Source organism: Equus przewalskii, chromosome 1, assembly GCF_037783145.1.
Source record: "Equus przewalskii isolate Varuska chromosome 1, EquPr2, whole genome shotgun sequence".
Lineage (NCBI taxonomy): Eukaryota > Metazoa > Chordata > Mammalia > Perissodactyla > Equidae > Equus > Equus przewalskii.
The window spans coordinates 50900582-50922642 of record NC_091831.1 but is presented as its reverse complement, the minus strand read 5'-3'; the positions used below and the strand labels follow the sequence as shown (position 1 = coordinate 50922642).

Sequence of the window (22061 nt, the reverse complement as noted above, 5' to 3'; positions counted from 1 at the left end):
CTGAGTCTCTAAAGGCAGATAGTTCATTAGCAATAGAGTGTTATCAATTTTGTAAAAATTTCCCACCTAGAAATGTCTTACTTATTTAATCATATATTTTTTCATATATATTTAATCATATATTTTAATCAAAAAGTCAATCACTTTTTGTTAGTCTATGAATAGTATATCTTATTTTTACAAACAAGTATCCAGAAAGCTGATTTAAGCTATTTCTGAGTTGGCTAGACCCCTCCATGGTATTAGTCTTCCTACGAGTTACTTGGCATCTATTTACTTCTGATGCCATTAAGACATGAAGACTGGAATAAAATGATTTGCTGGCTAGCTCCTAGGAAAGGACACACAATTTGATTAATTACACAGAAAAGGGTGGGATCACGCCTACTTTTTAATTTTTAAAATTCATGTTCTCCTTGGTTCCAAAAATGAATTGCACTGACAATGCACGGTCAAGAATACGGCAGACTTTCAAAATAATAAGTAGTGGCTAAAATGTCACCTTGAAATATTAAATCTTTCATAGTAGTAAAACAATATTAAATTCATACAAGAACAGAATAGTTAGTTTCCTTCAGTAAAACTTCTGATAAGAATCAATTTATAAAGATATTTCAGAAGAGATTTCTAGTCAAACCAGCCACAGAGCGTCAAGAAAGAAGGAACCATGAATCAACTAAGGCCTTATCAAATCACTGAATATTTACGGGAGCCCACCATGTGCCAGGCACTGCGGAAGTTGTTGAAGGCATAATGATGAGCAGACAGACACAGTTCTTGTGCTGTACTACCTAGAGTTGCTGGGAGGCAATTAAGCGACAATAGACACAAACACACAAGCATTTGCACATATGCTATTACAAATTTTGAAAATCTATGGTATTGGGTAAAAGTGAAGAGTGCTATGTGACAAGCATAATAAAGAGATCTAATTTAGGCTGGAGAGACAAGAAAAGCTTTTCTGTGGAGCCCCCTGCAGCTGATGTGAACAATGAGAAGGAGATAAGTGAAAAGTGAGGGAGAGCGGTATTTCGAGGGAGAGAAACACATGGGTGAAGTCCAGAGTTAGGAAGGCACTTAGCTTTTTTCCAGAACTGAAAGAAAAACACTGTTCCAGGAGCACAGTGAGGAAGAATGGCAAGCAACAGAGCCCACGAGATAGGCAAGGCCCTGATTGTGCAGCATTTTATAGGTCATGATGGGCAAACGGTCCTTGCAAACCGTGACTGCATGACAGCAATTGCTTTAACATTGAATGAGAACTTAGCTGTACTGACATCCTCAGAGGTATAAACAACTTCCCTTGATTGGAGAAGTCTTAAATAGGTTTAGTTTTGAGAATCACAGTTTAAAAATAGGATTGATTGTAAGTTATTTGAAGAAACAGTCTTCTAAACTGGTATCCTCTGAGTCCTCCTTAAGTGTAGGTACCGACTATGTGGCTGTGAGTTTATTTGCAGAGCTGAGCCTAGAAAAGGCAGCTACTCACAGGCACTGAGCGTGTAAACTATCAGGCCCGTGGCACACACTGCCTCATTTAATCTTCACAACCACCGTATGAGGTAGATATCAGTATGTCCATTTTATAGATAAGAACATTGAGTCTCAGGGAAGGTAGTGAATTTCCACAACCCTGGAAGAGGAAAGAATCAAATTTGGCTCTCGTAGGTTTGTGAAATTTCTGCTGCAGTGTAACAATTCCTCAGGGACACAAGGAGCATACTTGCTCCTGAAATGAGAATAAAACGGCCTTGCAGAGGCCAGTAGCCTCCATTCACTCCTTTGCTCAGTCCTTCCTTTATTCATAAATTCAGGCATTCAAGCATTTAAGCATTTGCTTAGTAAGCATCAATTAAAGACTTAGTAAGACAGCTGATATCACTGAGGAGAGAAAAGATGAAGGAAAGGGAAGAGACGCAAGACTCAGGATCTGCCTTCAAAGAACTTACGTTAGGAAAGCTAGGTCTTATATACATATAACTATAAAACAGTGGAGGATGTGCCAGGTCATAGGTAAACACAAGTTAAGATTAATTCCTGCTGTGCCATTCAAATACAGGCAGGATTTTCATGGTTAGAGATGTAAGAGGAGGGCATTCCAAAACAAGCAGTCATAATTTGGGGGGACATTTGCTCTGAAGCCATTTCAGAACCTCTTTTCTCAGATTAACCAGGCTGAAGGAACATGGGACACTTCATTCTTAACAGGAATCTGTGGTTAGTTAAACAACATATGTGCTATATATGACTGAAATTTATTCATCATGTCCAAAATAAAATCTATTCATACATGTTTCAATGCTTGCCTAAATAATGGAGATTTTACTTTCTCCATAAGCTTTTTAAAAATTTCAGTTGCACAACTACCACACCCTGCTACTGGGCATTAGAGAGAGAGGAAGGAGAGATGGAAGGGCCTGGTTCTCGTCACCTTGTGGTACTATGCATTTCATGCTAACTCTCGCTGGAGGCCATTTGCAATTCCAGCAAATCCTCTTAGGTGTAGAGTTAAGAGGTGGGAAATGTGGGGAGAAAGGCTATGGATTAATTCTTGGGCCTTCAATGTGATTCTTTCTTTCTACTTTCTTTTCATTTAGATCAAATAAATTTAATAAAGAGAGATTGAAGTGAGGGAAACTTTCCAAAACATTTCATTTCTTTTTGTTTTTTGAATACACAGTAGATTGGAACTACTGAGTTGCTCAGCTTGTAGGACGTGCTAAGGGAAGTGGAAGGGGAAGTGGTGATAAGACTACACAGTGGAGGCTTCGAGTATCAGATTATGGAATTTAAATTTTCTGTAATAGGCAACCCAGAAAATCTTGACTCTTGAAGTTTTTTTGTTTTTGTTTTTGATATAATCAGATACGTTGAAATAGAATGGTAATTTGTTTTCCAACTATAGAAATAAATCTTATGCATAGAAGATGTTAACGGTTATTGTTTGTTTTATTTTTAACCTCTTTCAAGAGCTAGTGTATGTTCAGCCTATGATTTCCCTAGATTATTATTCTATCAGTACTGTTAGGGGAGTTAATCCCAAAATTAATCCCAAAAGAGTCAACAAAATTGAGTCCAGCCAATATTTGCCATATCCAAACAGACATTTACGTATTCCAACTGTTCCTCTGACTAGAATTCATTTCCTTTCCCGATTTCATAAAGCAAATATTCTCTCCTGATATTTCCCTTGACATGTAAGTTCAAAGAATTAATTGTTCCTTTTCTTTTTAAGAACATGTTCAACACGGGGGCTTTCGATATCTCTCTGCAGCCCAGCCATCTTCCAAGTCAGATTTTAATAATATCACAACCCGTAACCTTTTCTTTCAAAATTTATTTTTGCAGGAAATTAAAGGTGGGGTGGTGTCTATATTAAATATTCATTTTTTTAGAAGACCTCTCTTTTTCCTGCCCTTTCTCTCTCCCTCTCCCCCAGAAGTTGAAAGGAGACATGAGTGAAAGGGTTAATAGCCTTTAAAAAGTCCATTCTAAATGTTCTCTTCCATTTAGGTTGGTTCACTTTTCTCTCCTTGCTTATAATAATATGGTTTAGTACTATTTCATCTCAAATAACTCTATATGTTGAACAATTAGCATTTCTATTTTTCAGGCCATTTTAAACCATCATGTGTATACTAAAAGTATTTTAATAAGATTAGATTGACTTACAATTTTGATTTTGCCATGGTCTATAAAGCAGGAGTCCAGCCTAAAATAAAATAAAATTTAAAGAGATAAATTTGGAAATTATATTATTTTTATCTTATTTCAAATTTGTAAGGACATGTTTTCATTTCGCTATGTCCCATAATAATACTAATAATAGTGATCTGTTATGGAATGCCCACCTCTGCAAGGCACTGCTTTATAGAAAGTGTAATAAAAACCCCTGTGAGGTAAATGTTGACTGCTGTGGACTGAACAGTGCTCCCCCCAAATTCATATGGTGAAGCTGTAACCCCTAATGTGACTGTATTCAGAGATAGAGCTTGTAGGAAGTTATTAAGGGTAAATGAGGTCATAAGGTTGGTGTCCTAATCCAATAAGATTGGTGGCCTTATAAGAAGAGAAGAGAGAGATCTCTCTTTCTCCTTGTGATGTGAATACAGTGAGGAAGGATGCAGTGAGAAGGTGGTTGTCTACAAACCAGGAAGAGAGCCCTCGCCAAACTCCAACCATACCATACTGGAATCCTGATCTTGGACTTCCAACTTCTACAACTGTGAGAAAACTAATTTCTGTTGTTTAAGTCACCCAATCTACAGTGTTTCGTTATAGCAGCCCAAGCCAACTCATACTGTGACTGTCCCCGTTTTTTGGATTAGGGAGCAAAGAAAGGTCAATGGCAAAACTGGCATTTGAAACTGAGTGTGTCTGACAACAAAAGCCCACTGTTTGGATTGCCCTCTGAATTTTGAGTCAGAAAATAATGAATATAGGTAGCTTTTTAAAGAAATACCAAACCTGTCTTCTGTTGTTGTTTGTTGGTATTTTTATTTTTAGTGGCTTTAGCAGATACACATAAAGCCAGTTGATTTTGCTTATTCCTATTCATTATGATCCGATTTTTGTTGCCCTAGCAGGAGTCATTATTTGAGCTCTCAGAATTCCAGGTTAATATTAAAAAATGTAGCCAATCTTTCTGAAATTGCAATGTTGAAAGTCCAAGATTTACTGTTGCTGTATTTGCTTTTTGTAAAACATATTAAATACAAAATATCCAGTTTTGTGCCTGAAACTAATTGGCAGTGTCCCATTAAACCATATTAAAATTAACATCTATTAATTGGATTAGAAATTCAGTGAGAATGACAGCTGCTAGTGCCTTTTACAGTTACTTTGTTTCTCTATAATCCATATGGCAGAAATCACATAGTGCTTTTCTCTCCATTGAAATAAACACTTGAGATAAAAAGGCTTGACACAATGTGGTCAGGGCACGTGCATTTGTTTCTCTTTCTTCCTTTTAAAAAATTTTTTGTAAAAGCTAAATTATCTTTTTTTCCCTCCTCTTTCACAGGTTCTCACCAGCCATATTTTTATATCTGATTAGCATCGTTCCCTCATTATGGCTTCTTGAAATGCACCATGAGACCCAGGTACGTCCTTTTGGAAATCAGGAAAGTGGAATATTCCAGCAATAAACTACTTTCCTATTAAAATCCAATTTGTGTCAGAAATCTACTTTTCTAAGGGACTGGAGTTATCAAGCATTGAATAAATAAGTGTCCATCAGCAAAAGGAAGTGAATCCATGATCTGTCAAAACCAACAAAAATATTATATTTGTTTAAGACTTAAGATTATATAATTAATTAACAATTTGCCTTAGAGAGCTTGTTCCTAAGACCCCTCTCCAATATACTAGAGTTTATTTACATGAGGGGGCTAAAAATTTGGTTTTAATTCTTGCGGCTTCAATAAGTTTCTATATTGTGCTAAGAATGGGCAGGCTTCAATAATCTAACATCCCATAAAAAGACATTTTTAGGAACAACAAAAGGAAGCCCCATCATCTGTGTTCTGCTATATAAATAGAATCAAACTTGGAGGGGCTATTTGAAATGGTCTGTCTTAAAATACAGGCTTCGCAGATTACAGGAGATTCACTTTTGAGGGTCCCATGAGCTGACTTAATGAAAGAAGAATTCTACTCTAGAGCCCAAAAATAAGGGTAAAGGGTCCCAATGGGACCCACCATTGGGAAAGGTGAGATCTATGTATTAGGACCACATTGACCTAGAAACTAAACCGTGGCTTCCAGTAAAAGTCTCTAATCTATGTATAGAGAGAGGTACTGACTTTTAAGTGAGTTGCCTCTTACATGGGCAACCCTAGGTAGCAGGTTCTGGGCTGGATTAATGCTCCTGAACAACCCTGGGAAGGCGGTTCGTAAAGTCCATCCAACTCCAGCCTGGACTTCACCTCTTCAGGGTTCAGATACAGGACCATGTTTTATGGATAAATTGTGGCTATGATATCATATTATCTTATTACCTTCATTGATAAAACGCTTTGGCAAGATCTGTGAGAATATGCCCCTATACAGGTTTCTTTGCTACAGTTAGTCATTCTGTAGCAAAGTGAAGCTTCTGATATGTTTCAGATATTCAAAACTTATCTGGAAAGTACTTGCTCCAAATTTTAGGCACACAGAGGGGAATTTCGCTCTGTGCACTATCTTTGAAGAATTCCACAAATATGTACCAGTAAGATAGGCATGAAGAAAACATTTGTCTGCCTTAAATCTCCTGCTTAAACAATATTAAGGCCATATAGGCTATATCTATGCCTGTGGCAAAAGTATTTTTTTTAACAGCAGGTTGGTTGGTTCAAGTTATCAGGGCTTTTAAAAACTGTACCATAAGGAATTAGGGAACTGTTTCAATTTCCTTACTGCTTCCTCCTTTCAGCGGTATGGAAATCAGCTCTGGTGATTTGAAACCTTTTTTTCCTCCTGATACAATTCTATGACATGGCTATCCTCCACAATAACAATTCATTTCCGCAAATGCCTTTATAATACAAATGTGTTGCACAGTTAATTGATATACAGGTCAAATCCCATTACAACAAATAGCATGCAACCAAAAGCTCTCTTTTTAATAAAAAAAGATTTTTGAGCCCCGGGCAGTACCTCCCTAATTTTCATACTACAAAAGAAATTGGACTTTTAGTAGTAATGGATTTGACTCGTTTTGACACCGAGAATTAAAATGAATGCCCAGAGACTGAACTGGGCAGAGTGGGCAGAGACGGAAGTAGAAAAACGAGAGAAAGAGAGGCAAAAACGTACTGGAATTGTGTTTAAAGAGATAAGAAATGGCAGAATAAAGGGAGGTTTAGCAATTCTCTTAGTCCATTCATTCGGGAAATTTTGGTTGGGATAATAATCACTTTTCTTCATATAGTCCCTTTGTTTCAAAGCATTTTCAGAAACATTTTCTCATTTTTGAACCCAACGACTCCACAAATTAGCCATGGTTTATATATTTCTATTTTATAGAAGAGGAGCTGGAAACTCAGAAAGGTTAAGTAATTTTCTCAAGGCCACACAGCTGATCAGCAACAGTTCTGGAGCTTAGAACCTAGGGCTTGATCTCTACTCCGTTAAGCCACACTGCCTTTCTCAATTATGTCTTCTGTGTTTTAGAGGAGTTTGCGTCAAAATCATCTGAATTTTTCATGACAGGAAAGAGTAATTTATTTTCCTTTCACATTTTCCATTTATTCTGCATCCTAAATGTTCTAACCTATGACTTGGCATTAGGAAAACATCCTGAAGACACTTCTCTTAGATGATCAATTCCTGAATCTGGCTAGCTCTACACGAATGGAAACAAATGGATATGACGACAGTTAGGACCTTAACTCTTAGGTCAATTGATGGAGTGGCGTGACTAAAGCAATGGAAACTTTCTGGTCTTGTTGGTGTCACAGTCTGGTTTGATTCAAAGGAATATTTTTAAAGCTAATAAGAGTTTTTAAGACAGAGCTCATGAAAAGGCGGCTTGTTGGCACCCGCATTGTCTAGATGAACTCACCTTTACAATGCTGAATGTAAACAGTATTACCATGAAAACAACACAAGTGGGGTTAAGCGTTAGGTTTTAGGAGTCAAACCAGTTGTTCTTTGCGGTCTTAATGCAGCTGCCACTTGAAGGAAAGTCTCATCAGTTAATAACAAACAGAATTACAAGAGTGGAGAGGGACTCAGGTCGTAATGTCATAATGTGGACTACAAAACTGTTTGCTACCAAGTTATCTCATACTACAGTACAGATAACTTTGTTTTTAAATAACAAGATGGCTACAGATTTTTAGTGTTAACGATGTAAAAAACATATCAAGGTCATCACTTTTAATAGACGACCTGCTTTCATGCCTGCAAACAAAGTGGTCAGAGTTTGTTTCCTGTTGACCATTTGGTTCTTAGATTGTCACAAAATTACTCTGCAATGAGGTTTGTTGCTTGGTTCAAAGAGTTAATTTTTTATCTTCATTATCTTTTCTTGGAACCTTAGTCATACCAAAAAAAAAAAAAGAAGTGTAAACAGCTGTATTTTTGCTCTTAGAGATATGGCACATGGCCATTTTTCTTAATTATTCTTGTCATTCCACCCATAACACTAGTTGTTTTGATGAAGGGTAGAAAAAATAGTTTCTTGACAGACTTTCTTTCTTCTTTTTCAAGTAGTTCATAGAATGACCGACGAAATATCTAGAATAATTAAGAAAAATACACTTCTTACAGCTGTGACATTAAAAAAAACGCTTCTCTCTAAATCCAAATGTGTGATCATGGATGTGTGGTGGTGGTGGTGGGGTGTGTGTGTATATGTGTGTGTGTTTGTGTTTCAAAGGTATGTTAGCCCTGCAGATGTTTAAAAAAATCTTCAAATTTTTTTTACACTTTTTTTTTTACCCAATTGTAGCCAGTAATCATTGGCTACAGTTACATTTTCAAGTGCTGCCCCTTTTCTCTTTCATATACTTTTTTCTTCTCTTTCTCTTCCTCAGATTCCCAGCAACCGGCTGGATAAAAATCTTGCACAGTTTACTTGCAGAAATGTACATGCAAAATGAAGGAACAAGAAGGGAAAAAACGTCATTTATTAGGCCTATGGTCAAATTTTCTATAACTTGAAGTGACTTCTAAACTGACAATAAAATGTATCTTTTGGTGGATGAACATGTTAATTTATTTAGTTGTTACAGTGCTTAACAGGCTAGATTTAAAAGTAATTGGATTATCTACTTAAGCAAGATGGTATTTTACATTAAGAGGCTTCAGGACAAGAAACAAACAGAGTGAAAGCTTTGCTCAGGATCATACATGTTTTAATACTGTCATCTGTTGTTGGTTTGTTTTACAATTGTTTCAGGGTTCAAGAAAGGAGCCCAATTATCAATCCATAAATTCTACAGCTCTCCACAATGAACTCAGAGAGTCTGCATCCTCATAGACTTGTGGAAAAATAAGATATGTATAGTTGACTCTCTTCTCTTATTAATTGAAAAGTGCTTTTCTATCTCATGCCTATAATCTGATTTTTGGAAATGTTTATGCATCCTGTTGAAACTCCATATATCCGCTTATAATCTCTTAGCTACGCTGAAGCCATTTTAAACTCTTCCTATTATGGTATTTTTTGACATATTGCTTTTTTACAAAATTCTTAGTATTGCAGTAGCCAATCTGAAGGAATGTCACAGAATACCAGCAGCAAAGAAGACTTCAATCAAACTCTGATGTCGAGCGAGCAAACCAATGCAGCGGATCTCATTAGGACGGTAAGAGCTTTTCCCATGTATACTCGAGGAGCTAGCAAATCACCTTTTCATGTGGTGAGGACAACATTCTCTACAGCTTTCAGCTCACTCTTTCCTAAGGAAATTTGCCAATTGTTTGTTTGGCTCAGAATTTGCAAAATATCGTATTTTTATATTTATTAAACTTATTTAACATGCCTAATAGGCATATATATCTCGTATATGTTAATAGATATATTTAGCTTGCAGGTTTAAGGAGCCTTGATCATTTAGGACAGACAATATATGCATAAAGAGAGAGAAAGATTTGTGAAGGAATAATATAACTAAAAGATCGGGATCTGCCCTATATATATTTTTAGGTGTTTATATTAATAAAATAGAGAAGGTTTCCAGCCAAAATAGAATCGCTTCTTTGTTCTTCACATGCCTGATATTTGGCAAACTCACCATGGCCTCTCAGAAAATGATACACAAGAGAGACTCAAGACCAAGACGCCCACCATGGAACCGTGTTTGTGACAGTAAGATAGGTTATTGATTCTATGAGGTTTAATAGAAGTAGCCTTGGGTTCTAGTTCAATTTCCAATCACAGTTTGTGAATACCGCTTTGAACAAATCACTTAATCCCTCTGTCTCTCAGTTAGTTATCTGACAATTGAAAATATTATTTGCTCTGCTAGCATGCTTCCTGTAAGAATTAAATAAGATCTATGTAAAGTCTCCTAGAAGAAATATAAAGAAGTGTGCAAATGAAAGTTTATTGATCTTCATGCATGGCTCCAATCAAGTCAGCATCCTGCCTAGCCTTTTATCTGCCCTTCACCTTTACACTTGACATTAGCAAGTGATCAAGAGGAGTCAACAGATTTTGCACACACGTAGTTAGATCACGAGTATAAATCAGTTGGAATCATTATCCAATCCACTTGCGCCATATGCCCTTGTAGTCTTTAAAAGATCACAACCTTTAAGGCCCAATAATGTACTTTAAAATTTATTTAGAAGTTAAGTGGTCAAGCGATATCATCCAGAATACACGAATGGATGTAAATTTTTTTGAGAGTCCAAGAATAAGGACAGAATAAAATTTGGATTCTAGCTTTTTTTTTTTTGCATTTTCTTCTTTTAAGGTATGCTTTTTTTGGTGAGGAAGATTGACCCTAAGCTAACATCTGTTGCCAATCTTCCTCTTTTTTTTCCTCCAAAATCCCCCCTACATAGTTGTATATCATAGTTGTAAGTCCTTCTAGCTCTTCTGTTTGGGATGCTGCCACAGCGTGGCTTGAGGAGTGACGTGTAGGTCTGTGTCCAGGAACCAAACCAGTGAACCCTGGACCACTGGGGATGGAGCACACAAACTTAACCACTACACAACTGGGCCAGCCCCTAGCTTATGGGTTTTTGAACAATACGTTTAATATTCAGAATAAAAATAATAACTTTATAGTTATTCTCTTTCTTTACATTTAGGTAATGAAGAAACATTTTATATATTTTCTTATTTGCTATAGTAGAGTTTTAAAGCAATAAAAAACAAAAGAGAAGATTTGTACCACACTAAAATATTCCCAGATGAGGAAGTTCAGACCTGAAATCTCTGAAAGAAAAATATGGGAATTTTTAGTGATTTTGATATGGGATTTAACAATATTTGCTATGTGTTATACTTTGTTACAGAGTATAATAAAATGAGAAATGATCTTTAAAACACTGTAAAATTGACTCTTTAAATATCATATGGCACAATCCCGCCAGCAAATGTAAGGTTTAAACTACTTCTAGTTATACAGCTTCCCCATTTTAAGGACCACGTTAGTTGTTTTATGCTTTTTGGTTTTCTTCAGTGTTCAGTTGAAAAGAGTTTTACTTTCTTTAGTAAGTGAAGAATCATTTTCTGAAAATGACCTTCCACAAAATCTAACTCTTGATTGAAAGGCATGGTGAAGAAAGGCCTTTCTCTGCAAGGCGGCAACTCACAATCCTTTTGTCTGTATGACGTTTCTCTTAAACAGGCCACAGTTTTTGTAAATAACTTATCTACCGTATGTGAGAAAGTTTGGACTTTGGGACTCCATCAGACATTCTTGTTAATGCTAATAATTGGAAGATGGCTTCTACCCATTGGAGGCGGGATCACTCGGGACCAACTCTCTCAACTTCTCCTTATGTTTGTGGGGACAGCTGCGGACATTCTGGAATTCACAAGTGAGACCCTAGAAGAACAAAATGTGAGGTAAGCAGGCCCTGCAATGACAGGCCTTCTTTTCAAGGACAGGCCCACACACTCGTCTCTTCATTCTATCATTTATGTTCTGCATAAATAAGGATTTTCAGTATATCATATGTCCAGTGGTAGAATCATAGAATTTGCGCTGTTCAGATATACATTACATACAAGCCCAGTTTACACACATATATATATATTATGTAACAGTTTACATATACAGTTTATATATAAACAGCCCAGTTTATACACACACGCACACACACAAAGAAAATTTCTGCTAAAGAAAAGGGGCAAATAATATTTCTCATGGGTCAGGACGGAAAAGCTCTGCATGTCTGTGTGACCACAGGTTAGGTGGGGCCATGGTTATCTGAAAACCTTCTAGAGGCAGAATGACTATCCCTAGGTCCTCTTTCACATTCTCCAGTGTCGAGGAATGTAGCCAGTCAGATGATTTCTCTTCCAGAGCAGAGCAGGGCTACAATTCCAGGAAAGCACCTAGAGGAGTCGTGGAGAAATCTCTCCACCACCTAGCTGGGGAATTACATTCCCTGGTGTGAATGGCAAATTGGGCAGATTAGGTTTTATTTTACTAAACTTTATTTTTTTAGTCAGTTTTGTTCAAAGTGCCCAAAGGCTTTCCTGTGTAGATGCCTATAAATTAAAACTTATTGAGTTGGTACTTTTATTTTTGCCACAAGCAAATAAGCTCAGAATCCATGATCACATCTGTTTATGGAACTACTTTCTTACCTTTAGGGATTTAAGTCTCAGTGCCCGAATGTACTTTCAGCTTGGCTTGTTTTGCGCTGTGCTGTAAAAATAAATTGCAATGAGGCTGGCTTTTAATGCTACAATTTACTTTGTGTTATGTTTCTCAAAGAGTGAAACATAAAGCTGAACCAAATACACTAGCTTACTCAGTAAACTTAACATCCCAATTATAGCACAAAGTATATCTGTAACCATAGGTTACCTTTACATGATAATTTTCTGCCTCATTTATACTCACTTTTCTTATACCTTATTAAGTAGACATAGAATTTTTAAAAGAATCCAATCTAAGTTGATTCATTGTCCTCGAAATAATTGATTTTAGTTTTGTAGCTTTAATACCTTACATTTGGTCAGTGCTTTACACTGTATAACAAATGTTCAGATACTTTAGGACACTTATAATATGATGCAGTTACAAGAAAAACATGAAGAAATCATAACCAAGCACATAAAAACAATAAACAACTACAGACACAGTGATGGGGACATGAGAATATAAAGATGACTAACTATACTTACACAGAAATAAACACTTTCATGCTAAATATCTAGAGAGATGGGAGGGGTATAGGGCAGGAAATGGGGTATTCAGGAGGGGCATATCATGTGGACCTGGTAATAAAACGTGAGAAATGCCAAACTCAGCTATTTGACTGTATGCTTGTTAGGTTCATCCACAAGTGACACCAAGGGGCATTTTATAGATCCCTGTTTGCCCATAGGTATTGAATATTAAATAAGATAATGACTAAAATCTTGATTGCCCAGCAAAAAAAAAGCCTTTGTAAATACCGAGGTATTCATTCATTCACCAACTATTGATTGATTGTCTAGTACGTGCCAGGCAATGTGTTGGTCAGAGACTGGGGAGCAAATGGTGAGCAAGTGATGAGCAAAAGGACACACAGTCCTATCCCGGCCCAGGCAATTTCCATTCAGCAATTTCCCCTGCCACCTACAAATTAATCCAAATGTTGCATAAATCTTTTTTTTTCTTATTTTAAAGTATTTCTCATTTAACATATCATGTTCCAAGAATGAGATCGAATAAATTATGCCATGGTTTTTGTTTTTCAATTTCTTTTCAAGTTCCATGATCTCAGACTGAAGCCATTTTATTTTTAATATAACTACACTGTGCCAGTGACCTTCTGTCATCTCTACTCCACTCCTGCTTGTGTCCATCTCTCTCAAAGACCCCAAAATCAAGGCCCAGAAAGAACTTAGAGATTTTTCTCTCTCCTAAAACCCACCTCCCAAGCTCTGATCTCCTGTCTTCTCTTTTCCTCTCTCATTTCCTTTCCTATCTCCCGTCTATACTGCAAGAATCGACACTACAAATGTCCTTGTTTTCAAAGGTGACACTTAAACTCACCTCCCCTTTGACTTCAAAGAGACCATCAGTCATGAAGAATGAATTTAATATACATGTAAAAGATGTATACATCTAATAGAAAAAAGAGTTCCTTCCTTGTAACCCACTTAGCATTGCCTTGTTTTACCACATTTTATTTTCTGTTTTATTTTATTCCATAAGTTTGGCTGATAAATTTAGGAGAAAGCCTGCAATAATGGCTATATCACAGGATGTTTGCCTCTCCTTCTTGCATCCTGGCTAATATCTCAAATCTATTTTTTTTTAACCTAAATAAATTTTCTTCCTTATGCTCACATCGAAGTTCATTTGCCTAATTCTTAGGAATTTACATGGACTTGTGAGATGCTATAAATTTGTCTTAATGCCTTGACTTTACACACCATAAAATTCAACTGCTGTGATTCCATGGTTCAATTATATTTAGTGAATTCATAGATTTGTGTAACTATCACCGGAATCCAGATACCCGTGGCTGTTTGCAGTCAATTCTCATTTACACTACAAACCCTAGGCAACCACTGATATCCTTTCTGTCTCTATAGATTTTCCTTTTCTAGAAATTTATTTCTGCTAAGGTACATCTGCTAGCAACAAATTCTCCTAGTCTTTATCCAGAAATGTTAAACACACGTTTGTTTTTCATGTTTGAAAAATAGTTTTGTTATATATAGAATTCTTGGTTGACAGTTTTTACTTCGGCATTAGACATATATCTCATTTTACTGCCTTCTGGCCTTCACCATTTGTGGAGACATTAGCCATTGTTTTGTTGTTACCCTGTACACAAGGAGTCATTTTTCTCATGCTGTTTTCAAGATTTTGTCTTTCTCTTTGGCTTTCAGTAGTTTGACTGTGATGTGTCTAGGTGGGGATCTCTTTGTCTTTAATCTTACTAGGACTTTGTTGTCCTTCCTGGTCTGTGAATTGATGTTTTTCCTCAGATTTATAAATTTTCAGTCACTATTTCTTCAACCATTTTTTCCTCTTTTTCCATTCTCTCTTTCTCCTTCTGGGATTCCTATTACAAATATGTATGCTTATTTGTGTTCCGTAAGTGTCTGAGGCTCTGTTCATTTTTCTCCCATCTGTTTTACTCCCTGTGGTTCAAATTTAATCGTTTCCATTGATCTATCTTTCAGGTCATGGATTTTTTTTTCTTTTACTCTCTCAAATCCATATGTAGAGTCAAATTTCCCATAGTTTCAGTTCTAGAATTTCTATTTAATTCTTTTTTGTAGTTTATATTTGTTTCTTCAGATTATCTATTTGTTGAGTCATTGTCATCTTATTTTTTTTAATTTATGAAACATTGTTTTCTTTCATTCTTTGAACATATTTTTAATAGTTGCTTTGATGTCTTTGCTAAATCTAACATCTGGACCCCTTTGGAGTCCGTTTCTATTGATTTTTGTTTTCCTGAGTCACACATTCCTGTTTCTTTGCAAGTCTCATACTATTTTGCGGAAAACTGGACATTTGGATTACAATTTGTAGCAATATATTGTCTCCTGGCTTCCCCCCCAACCCTCGAGCTGCTTCTTCTTGCTGTTTTTTTGTCTCAATAAATTGCTTGAACTTAATCTGAGTAATCTATCTCCCCTTGGATTGCAGCCACTGATGTCTCTGCTCTGTTTTTGTATTTGTTTTTTAATTCCTATTTTTGTTTTTAGATTGGAGTCATACCTATAACTGCATAGGTCATGGTCAGCCAATGATTTGGGCAGTGTTTGTGATCAAACACACTCTGAGCCTTGATCACTTTCACCCTCTGCTAATGGATATGTGTATGGGTTGGATAGCATATTCAAAGTTCATAAAGCTTTTATATATACCTCAGTTTTTAATTTCCACTTGGCCTTCTTGGGTCTTCCCTGCACATGTCTGACATACATCGAAACCTTATCTAGCCCTTCTACAGTTCTCTTAGTTTTGGACTCTCTCCATTAAATTTCAAGTTAGTCCAACCGCTCATCCCAACTGGAACTGCCACCTCAAAGTAACAAAGCTGTGGGCTTTCCCATTTGTTTCCAACCAAACTCGTTACTTTTACTGACCATACCCCTAAGCATGGGATTTCACACTCCACTGCAAATCAAGTCAGTATGCTAAGGGGTTTCTGGTTTTCATAGCCATGTCTTCCTAGTAAAACTACCACTCTGGCTGACCAAGATGACCTTAACATTGCCCTTAGCTTAAGTAAACTTTAGAAAGGTTTACTCCCTAGTATGGCCTCTGATCTGCTTTTCCTTAGAGTATTTACTTCAGAAAATTTGAAAATGTAAATTCTTTTCCGCCCCTTTGAAAAGTAAGTCTTCTCACAGACTCTCTCCAGTTTTACCATCCAAGAAGGTCTTTCTTAAGGACCTAGGAGCCATCCCTTTGAAATGTGATCATCAAGAAAGATGGCACCCTTATCTCCCAGTCTCTTCGGGAGGATAAGAGCCTAATGTAGATCAATATCAATTAGCAAACACGGATGGCCTAATCACATTGACCAACCTTTCTCCTTAACGTCCTCCAGTACTCTCCCACTAGCTCACCCCAGTGCTTAATTCTCCTGCCTTTTGTTACAGTGGGGATGAATTCAATCTCACTGTCTATTGCAATAGTCTTATATAAAGCTTTCCTTGCCTGTTTAGCTCTGACTGGTGCAATTTTTCTTTGACATAGCCAGCCTGGTTGGATATGAGAACAAACATCCCATGGGCAAGAATGTCTCAGACTCCCACTCTTTATAACTGAAGTTCTATCAGCTTCTCATAAATAATTGTTACTCAACTTGTTATTTGCCTGTGGTTGATTTCCAGAGACCTGAAGTAGTTGTTTTGGACAATTTGTCCAGTGTTATGTATGCTTTTTGGGGAGGGGATTTGCTGATCTTTTCATTCGATGACAGCTACCCTCCAACATTTTAAGAGATTTGAATTTCAGTGTCCGTGCCAGGAAGAGTTAAATGATTATTTACACCTTTGGAGCTCACTCTATGCAGTCTTTTTGTGAACACAGACCATTTATTAAAAGGAAAAAATTCTGTTCCTGTAGCGTTACTGATCCTCCACTCTGAGTATTTGACCACACAAAGGAGAATTTTCCTGTTTAGCCTGTGTTTTCTTTTTACTTAGCTCTTTTTGCTTGGTGGAACGTTTCTTCCAGGCTAGATTAATACTTCATTTTCTTTCTTTCTTTTTCTCACTCTCCTTTGTTTTTTTCTCTTCTCTGAAGGGGTTTGTTGGATGCTCTTTTAAAAGCTAGATGAATTCTATCCACTGATTATCTCTTATCTACAGGAACATTTACACTTCCAAAAAGAAATAGTTAAGCAAATTAGCAATGTATGACTTTATTTTTACTTTTCACCCAACAGATTTGGTGCACTGAGCTACCAAATGCCAGTCTTTTATCCTCCCAGTTTTTCAAGTAGAGAAGTGTTACTCACATCTATAATTATTCTCCTCAAGATCTTTTGTCTCTTTATAAATAGAGTCCATTGTCTGCTTACATGCTTCTCAGTTGACATTTATGAAGACAGATTACACGTGAGAAAATGGGGAGAGACAATTGGGGAGATAGTTACACAATGGAGAGAATGTTGGATAAATTCACTCCAAAATTCCTTCACAAATTTTGAGGGTTTGCCATTTAAGCTTAGTGATTTACATTCTAACGTTTAACTTTCCTAAGTAACTTTTACCATCTGATTTAATAATACAAATTGTTTCTGCTTCAAAATTTTTCTGCCCTTTTTTCCAAAGTTATTTTTGACAGCTCTACTAATATGTTTCTCAACAGCCCCATTCTCCCCTATTTTGTGTGTGTCCAGATAATACTTGGATATGCAAAAGACATACATTCATTATTCTAGGGTTAGAATTTGGCTTATTTAGGGCTAGGGTTAGTTTATTATTTATCTCTATTTTATACAATGATAAAATTACAACACAAGGAATTTAAGAAGTATGTTCATATAATAATAACAAAAATACTACTAGTAGATAATATTTATTTATCACTTGCTGTATTCCAAGCAGTGTTCTAAGGGTTTTAATTATGATAAGTTATTTAGCCTTTACAGTAACACAATGAGGTAGATACTTACATTATTACCATTTTGTATACTGAACAGTGGCAGTCAGGAGAAATTGAGAAAGTCTCAAGGTTACATGGTAATAAAAATAATAACTAACGTATAGTGATCTACCGTACTTAGTCTGTATCAAGTGCCTTTCTAAGAGCTTTGTATGTTTAATATATTTAAACGTACTTAATAAAATTATATAAAATCCAACAGTTATTATTATTGTCATCCTCATATTGAAGATGGGTAAAACAAAGCGTAATTACTTATTCATATTTGTGTAGCTAGTAAAGGATCCACTTGGGATTGGAGGCCCACATCCTATCTCTCTGGAGAGGACCGGAGCTGGTATTTGAACTCCAATAACCTAGGACCAGAATTCATGCTTTACCACTGCTTTCTGCTGCCTTGCAGACAAATTGCACATGAGTTTTTGGTAGAATTATTGAAGTTTGAGATGAGAAGAAACTTCAAAAGTGACCATCTATTGAAAAATCTATTTTACATCTGTTGCAAAATCCTATCCAAAATTTTCTTACCAAGTTTTTGTCCTGACTTTCTTTGAAAATTTTCACTAATAGAGAATGTAATAACCCCAGGGGCAACTCATTCTATTTTGAGTTCACATTATTAGAAAGTACTTTCCTCTATTGTGATGAAATTTGGATTCTTATAGGTGCAACTAAAATCCTTTGAACCTGAATTGGTCCTCTGAAGTCACAAGAAATAAGTTTAATTTCTTTTCTACATGATAACTCTTTAAATGTAGGAAATAAGACTTTTAAGGAATCTTCTCTAGTTTTCAGTTTCTTGGACTGTCCTACATATAACATGGCTCTGAGTTCTCTCGTCATCCTAGTCTCTCTCTTTTGGACCAAAAACTTTATAAATGTTTCTCCTAAAACATGAAGCACAACACATAATATTTCAGATATTTTCTGAACTTCATAGAATAGAGCAGGGCTAAAACTTTCCATTTCCTTTATGGAAATAGTATAATGCCGTGGTCAAAAGTGTGGATACTGTAATCAGCTATCTCGTTTTGATTTCTGCTCCCAACACTTATAATCACATTGCTTTGGACAAGTATCTTCAACTCTCTAAGTTTCAGTTTCTTCACTGGCCAAATAGGGATAAGTGCACCTACTTTGAAGAGTCGGTATGAGAATGAAGTGTGATCGTGGAGTTAAACACAGAAAACCGCTTGGCACATAGTATGAGCTCAGAAACCGTAGGTAAAATTATTTAAAAATTCAGGCACTTATTTAAGATCTACTATATATAGACATTGATATTGCAAAGAGGGAAAGTTACAGACTGCGTTCCCTAGGCATTTCCACTTAAAATTCTAGACTTTATACTTCTTGTGAAGCAACTCATGATTACATTTGATTTTGGAAATTCATAAATCATGTCACACTGTGGACTCATAATTAGATAACAGTAAGGGAAAATCCCGAGCCATTTTTATGGCTGCTGCTGCGAAATGCTACCTCTCCTATTCTAAGCCACCCAGTTACATCCTGTCAAGATCTTTTGGGATCCTGATTGTGTCTTCGGGGGTATTGGTTTCCTAGCCCAGCTCCATGTCATATGTGCATATGAGAAGTCTTCCATCAGTGTCGGCGACCAAGTCATTGATGAAATGTGAAGTAGAACGGAATCAAAGTCAGAGCCTGAAGCATCCCATTAGAGAGCGCCCTTTGGGGAGTCATTTCGCAGTTAGGAATTCATCTAACAGTACTCAAACTCAGAACATTTCTTAATCTTGTTAATAAGAACACTATGGGAGGCTTTTTCATAAGCCTTGTTTAAATCCAAATGTCTATTCCTAATTTATATATCATTACCTGCCTGGTAATCCAAGCTCTATTTTGAAAAAAAAAAGGAAAGAGAGAGAAAATAATCTTAGTGGAATGCAATTGTTCTTAGGGAACTTCTGCTGATTCCTAGCAATTACTGTCTTCTTCTGTAAGGGTTCTCAGAAGTCTTTTAAATAATCATTTATATAGTCTAACTAGGGATTAATAGTTAATGTGCCTTTTGTAGTTTAAGATATATTTCTGCCTCCTTTTGAAAGTTAAGACTTCCTTTTTTTTCTCACCAGCCTTGTCTCCACCAGTAACTGCCAAGACAGATAATGATGGCTTAGAAATCTCATTTACAAATTCTCTTGGAGTTTTCAGATCAATTTTTTCAGGGCCCCAACACTTGAAGCACTTAAAGATATCCCTTACAATCGCGCCATTTGGTTTGGTTTCAATTATTCTTCCCTGATGCTTTTCTATTCCTTCCCAATCTGAAAATCCCTCTTGACAAAGAAGTTGGCAACAAAACCTGTTATTACACCACTAACCTCAAATTGATAACTTCCTTTATATTTTTGCTAGAAAAAAATAAAGTGACTTTGATGCTTTTTTAATATCCTCTGTATTTTTGTAACCCCTATTCTTTCTCACTTTAGTCTTTGAGACCATTCTCCTGGGTCTATGATGTTTGTATATTTGCGAAGTATGGGCCCTTCTTTTGTACACTCAACGGTTCCTTCCACAAATATTTTTGGAGTGCCAGGTACTGTTCTTGGCACTTGGGATACAGCCGTGAATGAAACAGACATATTCCTTTCCTGACATCCTAGTATCTAGTGTAAATCTGTGTTTTGCATTTATCTCTCCATTTTTGTTCCAACCAAGGATAGTTTTCTTTTACTTGCTGGGCTTTTAATTTTTAAGCATCATCTAGCCCTTTTGAGATGGCTCTTTAAAGAGTCTCAGGATCTTTGAACAATTTTCACTTTTTCTCCTTGAAATTTCTCGAAACTAGCCCTCTGAATGTCCAGGTCAATGTCTGACTTATTTCCCAGCGTTTCTCTCCTACAATGTTTCTATGATTTTATAAAACTAAAAACAGCAAAATGGGCTTTGCCATAATTCACACAGATGTTGGCACATGTGCGGTTGGGTTTTAAGTCTCAGATTTCTTGTCTTTCACTTCTTTTTCATTTTTCCATTGTAATCATGCATGGATTTTTCATGGATCTCTTCTGTCACCAAGATATTTTGACAACTCTCAAGAGTTTTATTAGGGTATACTCAAATATAAGCAAAAGAAAATATTTCTCTTTTCTGCACGTTATTGTATTTTTTATTACTAATTTAAAATATTGTCTGCATTCTAGGAATAGCCCTGCACTGGTCTATGCCATCCTTGTTATTTGGACTTGGAGCATGCTGCAGTTTCCACTTGACCTGGCAGGTAAGGATGTTGATGTTTGCTCAAAGAAACAGAAAATTACAGCTCTTGATTATAAACTGTGTTAAAGTTAAGGAGGCATTTGAAAGGATATCATTTTCATCATTTTGAATTCTTGGTGTTAGTTCCAGTTCAGCTTAGAAGAAAAGTAGGTTGAAACTTAGGAAAGCCACGAGCAGCCCCACTCTGGTACATGGTGAGCCTGAGATAGTTGGGTGGATAAGAGCACAGCTGTACTTTCGCAGCATACAGTGCTTCCATCACTTATGAATTATAAAACCTCTTGCAAATTAGATAATGCATCTGCACCCCGGTTTTTCATCCATGAAATGAAATGATAATCATAGTAGCTAGGGTAGAGGGCCCTTGTGATAGCTAGATAAGACATAGTTTGGAAAGTACTCAGCACAGTTGCTGGCATATGAATGTTATGTCTTGATATTTTTAAGAAGTCATTTTCATTTCTTTGTCAGACCCATGCATTAGAACATCAGAGGGAGTAAGAGCAGTTTCAGTGCCACATGGAAAATTAAAGTTTTCCTCATACTGGCCCTTGAAATCCCATTGGTCTTATTTATTTATTTATTTATTTATTTATTGCTTAGGAAGATTTCCTCTGAGATAACATTTGTGCCAACCTTCCTCTATTTTGTATGTGGGTCACTGCCACAGCATGGCCACCAACAAGTGGTGTAGGTCCGTGCCCAGAAACCGAACCTGGGTTGCCGAGGTGGAGTGCGCTGAACTTAACCACTAGGCCATGGGGCTGGCCCCAGGTCTTACTTTAATAAAGACACAAACCTGTAGGACTTTGTGAGAAGTAAACTGTTTTCCAGGAATTTCATGCTAGTGATGATCTAGAGCTGCATTGTCCAATATGGTGCCCACTGGCCACATGTGGCTATTTAAATTTAAATTAATAGGAATTAAATAAAATTAAAAGTTCAGTTTCTCAGTCACACTAGCCACATTTCAAGTGTCCATTGCTACATATGGCTACCATATTAGACAGCACAGATAGAGAACATTTTTACCATCACAGAAGATTCTACTGGACAGCATTGATCTGGAGT

The 22061-nt window shown here is 36.5% G+C and overlaps 1 protein-coding gene across 1 annotated transcript in view; it reads left to right on the top strand.

Annotated features, from left to right (window-relative positions):
* TMEM26 (transmembrane protein 26) overlaps positions 1–22061 on the top strand; it is a 39523-nt gene that overhangs the window by 11450 nt on the left and 6012 nt on the right. Inside the window, exons 2-5 of the mRNA XM_008532620.2 lie at positions 5024–5102; positions 9186–9296; positions 11292–11512; positions 20915–20991. Coding sequence (XP_008530842.1) covers positions 5024–5102; positions 9186–9296; positions 11292–11512; positions 20915–20991 — 488 coding nt within the window. The remainder of the gene's footprint in view (positions 1–5023; positions 5103–9185; positions 9297–11291; positions 11513–20914; positions 20992–22061) is intronic.